The 3,447-nt window shown below is 38.3% G+C and overlaps 1 protein-coding gene across 1 annotated transcript; it reads left to right on the top strand.

The window, feature by feature from the left end:
* Positions 1-446: 446 nt before the first annotated feature.
* On the top strand, positions 447-1,973 carry LOC106302452. Its single transcript, XM_013738961.1, has 6 exons — positions 447-503; positions 605-1,093; positions 1,160-1,296; positions 1,338-1,345; positions 1,393-1,544; positions 1,725-1,973. Exons 1-6 carry the CDS (start codon positions 447-449, stop codon positions 1,971-1,973), a joined length of 1,092 nt encoding a protein of 363 aa, XP_013594415.1.
* Positions 1,974-3,447: the final 1,474 nt, after the last annotated feature.

The raw sequence follows: 3,447 nt of genomic DNA, 5'->3' as shown, positions 1-3,447 counted from the left end.
GGGCAGAAGAGGAAAAGCGTAAACCGACCTAGGAGCCAGTATATAAGGAGTCCTAGGCGAGAGGCATGATGGGGGAACTTTTTCAGAGCAAACTTATCACTTAGAGCAATTAGGCAACTTTTCGTTTTTTGTTATTTCGAGCTGCGACTCAACTAGGTTTTACAGTCTTAGGTTGTTAGAACTAGGAATCTCGCCGACAGCTCTCATAGCCGAGGCTTCTACCTTGTTGTAACGCTCATACGCGAATTGGGAATAAAACTCATTTTGCTCTCTTTTTACGATTTCATATACTTTATCGTTGTTACCTCGTGTTCTTATTGCTTAGCGTGTGGTGTTAGCAGATATCCGGGACCTCTGGGAAATTAGGGTTCTCCTACTTTCCTTATTTAAACGGAAATCGACAATGCGAATTTCGGTTCCCACAGCCGGATTTATATAGATGAATTATGAATGAGATTGAATGTTTGGGTTTGAATTCTGATGAACTATACATGAGATTGAATGTTTGTCTTATGTGATGATTGTAATACTTTGTTATGAATATGAATGTTTGTTAGTATTTTTGCGCTTGAATATAACTTGTTACTCTTCATTTTTATTTCAGATGGATTCATCTTCAACGCCAAACGTTGTTTCTGACAATAACAACGACTTCGAAGGCGAAGAAGAACAAGAGTATCTGACTCCGAACAGTAGAGGCAAACGTAAAGAATCACCTGAAGCTAGTGGAGCAACGTTCCAGACACAAAAAGCGCCTAGGTATCTTCCTCCAAGGTCTAAGATTTGGGGACATTTCACAAGAACAAAGGAGAATCGTGACAAATGTATATGTCACTACTGCAACAAGACATTTTCCTGTGCTACAAGATCGGGCACATTCAACTTGATGAAGCATCTTAGCATATGCAAACACTTCAGGTTGTTTTCAAAGGGTCAAAGCTTTACTCAGCCTGGCATCACTGAAGAAGGAAAACTGAAGTCTAGAAAGATAAGTGAATCTACATTCAGAGAAGCAACAAATGAGATGATGGTGATAGCAGAGCTACCATTGAGTTTCATTGAAGGTGTTGGTTGGAAACACTTATGTGACAAGGTCAGTTATATATTAGTTAATTCTATATTTAAGTTTTGTATCTAACTTTGAATTTTGTAACTGTAGATGGAACTAGGCAAACTAGTTTCAAGAAGGACTTCAACAAGAGGCATTGTTAAGATGTATCTGCAGAGGAAAGATGTTATGAAGAAGTGGTTTAAAGAAAATAAGCAAAGGGTTTCACTAACATTTGGGTGGCTCAAGTAACTCGTAAGCAAATTTTTTCCTTATCTTATGTGTTTAGTTTGATCCGTAAGCAAGTAGTTTCCTTTCTTATGTGTTTTTATTTTTGATCTCAGGTGCTAGCTACATGGTTGTGATTGCCCATTACATTGATCCGTGTTGGCGATTGAAGAAACTTATCATTGGGTTCAAACACGTCAGTGATCACAAAGGAGATACAATTTTGAAGGTTTTGTTAGATTGCTTAGCTGACTGGGGTATACAGAAGGTATTCTGTGTGACAGTCGGCAATGGAACGCCCAATTCATCTGCATTGCAAAAATTTCAAAGTGAATTCTCACTGGTGTCTGAAGAAGCATTAGTTTTAGATGGTGAGATGATGCATTTGAGATGTAGTGCACATATCATCAACCTCATCGTGAAGGATGGAATGGATGATGCAGATTAGAGTGTCAATGCTGTCCGTAATGCTGTGGTCTACGTTCGAGCTTCGGGTAACAGGCTATCATCATTTGAGCAGAAAGTAGACGCTGGTAAACTGACTAGGGGAAGCTTGTCGTTGGATGTGAGTACTAGGTGGAACTCCACTTATCTGATGTTAATCACAACTATGAAGTTCAGAGTTGCTTCTGACAAAATAGAGCAAGAGGATAAGCTGTACAACTATTACTTTATGGAGATGGAAGTTCCTCCTTAGTTCACTGATTGGAAAGCAATTGAAAGGTTAAGCCGGTTCTTAGTCATCTTCTACAACTCAACTCTAGTTGTTTTTGCCTCAACCTCTCTCAATGCTTACAAGTGCTATGGGGAAATTGTAACCATAGCGGCTAACCTTATGGATTTGATGAAGAGCAGAGATCATCAGCTAAAAGTAAAGGCAAAGGAGATGTATCAGAAATTCGACAAATATTGGGATGGGTTGAAGAACATCAATAAGATGTAGATTGTGGAAACTGTTTTGATCCCACGAAGAAGATGGATCTCGTAAACATGTGTTTTGAAGAGCTTTATGGGCAAGACAGCTTGGAAGGTAAAGAAATGCATGATTCTGTAATCAGTGTGTTGTGCAGAATGTTCAAGGAGTACAGTGACAGATATGAGAAGAGTCAAGAAGAGCAATCTGATCACTCTAAAAACTCCAAGGCTCAACCCTCTCCGTATGCTGAAACGTTGTCATCGCTTAGTATGGATTTGGTTGAAGATGGTTTCGGTTATAAGAGGATTGACCGAAGGTATAAGCAGAAGTTGCATGAAGGAGTGAAAGACAAGCGAGATAAGCTTGAAATTTATTTGAAGGAAGATGTTGAGAATCCAGACTTGATGGTTGGTGTAGAGTATGATGTCCTATCATATTGGAAGAGAAACTGTACCAAAGTCCCAATTCTTTCCCTGATGGCAAAAGATGTCTTGGCCATGCAAGTCTCCTCTGTAGCATCCGAGAGTGCTTTCAGTACAGCTGGAAGGATCATTGAGCCATCTCGAAGCTGTCTTACTCACTTCATGATCGAGGTATTGATGTGTACCGAGCAACGGCTAAAACAAGACATTCAGTGTGATTCAAGAGTGCTTACTAATGCACAAATCCTTGTGGTTATTGAAGAGCAAGAAAAGATTGAGAGAGATATGTTTATTTATTTTCGTTTCATAAATATGTTTCTTTATATGATCTGTTACTTACTTGCTTTTGTCTTTGCATCAAAATTAACTGGTTCAGTTGGTCAGCCATAAGTGTAAGGTAAAACCTCTAGTCTTTGCTTTATGTTCTTGTTTTAGCAATCGATTATGCTCTTGGTCTATGGCTCGAGTTGATGTCATTTTGTTTCGCAGGAGTAGAAGATGGTCAAATGCTCACTTGGTTGTGGTCGTGCTCTCACAAGAAGCTTTAATCTATGTTATGTTCTTAAACTTTGGTGTTTTTATGTTGTTATGAAACTTGCAGTCCTGGTGTGTTTGAACTTTGAACGATGGATGTTGTTTTTTTCATTTGGGATTGAACTAAGGAATGTTGTTTTTGGTTTTGTTGAACTATGAATTGTTGTTTTCGGATTTATTAAACTATGGAGTGTTGTTTTGCTATTTTATTGAGATTTTCATTTCAGTTTAAATATAATGTTTCATATATTTTATTTCATAAATTTGAATTTTACTTCAGTATAACCCGAACCGAACCA

The sequence above is a fragment of the Brassica oleracea genome, chromosome C7 (assembly GCF_000695525.1).
Source record: "Brassica oleracea var. oleracea cultivar TO1000 chromosome C7, BOL, whole genome shotgun sequence".
In the NCBI taxonomy this organism is placed as follows: domain Eukaryota; kingdom Viridiplantae; phylum Streptophyta; class Magnoliopsida; order Brassicales; family Brassicaceae; genus Brassica; species Brassica oleracea.
Note: the sequence above shows the minus strand (reverse complement) of the source record. Positions and strands in the feature narration are given on the sequence as shown.

Bases quoted from the DNA above. Each gene is read 5' to 3' on its own strand.
- LOC106302452 (XM_013738961.1), top strand. From the start codon at position 447: ATGAATGAGATTGAATGTTTGGGTTTGAATTCTGATGAACTATACATG. The intron at 504-604 runs GTTTGTCTTATG...TTTTTATTTCAG, and splicing joins AACTATACATGAGATTGAAT to ATGGATTCATCTTCAACGCC. The intron at 1,545-1,724 runs GTATTCTGTGTG...GATGCAGATTAG, and splicing joins CTGACTGGGGTATACAGAAG to AGTGTCAATGCTGTCCGTAA.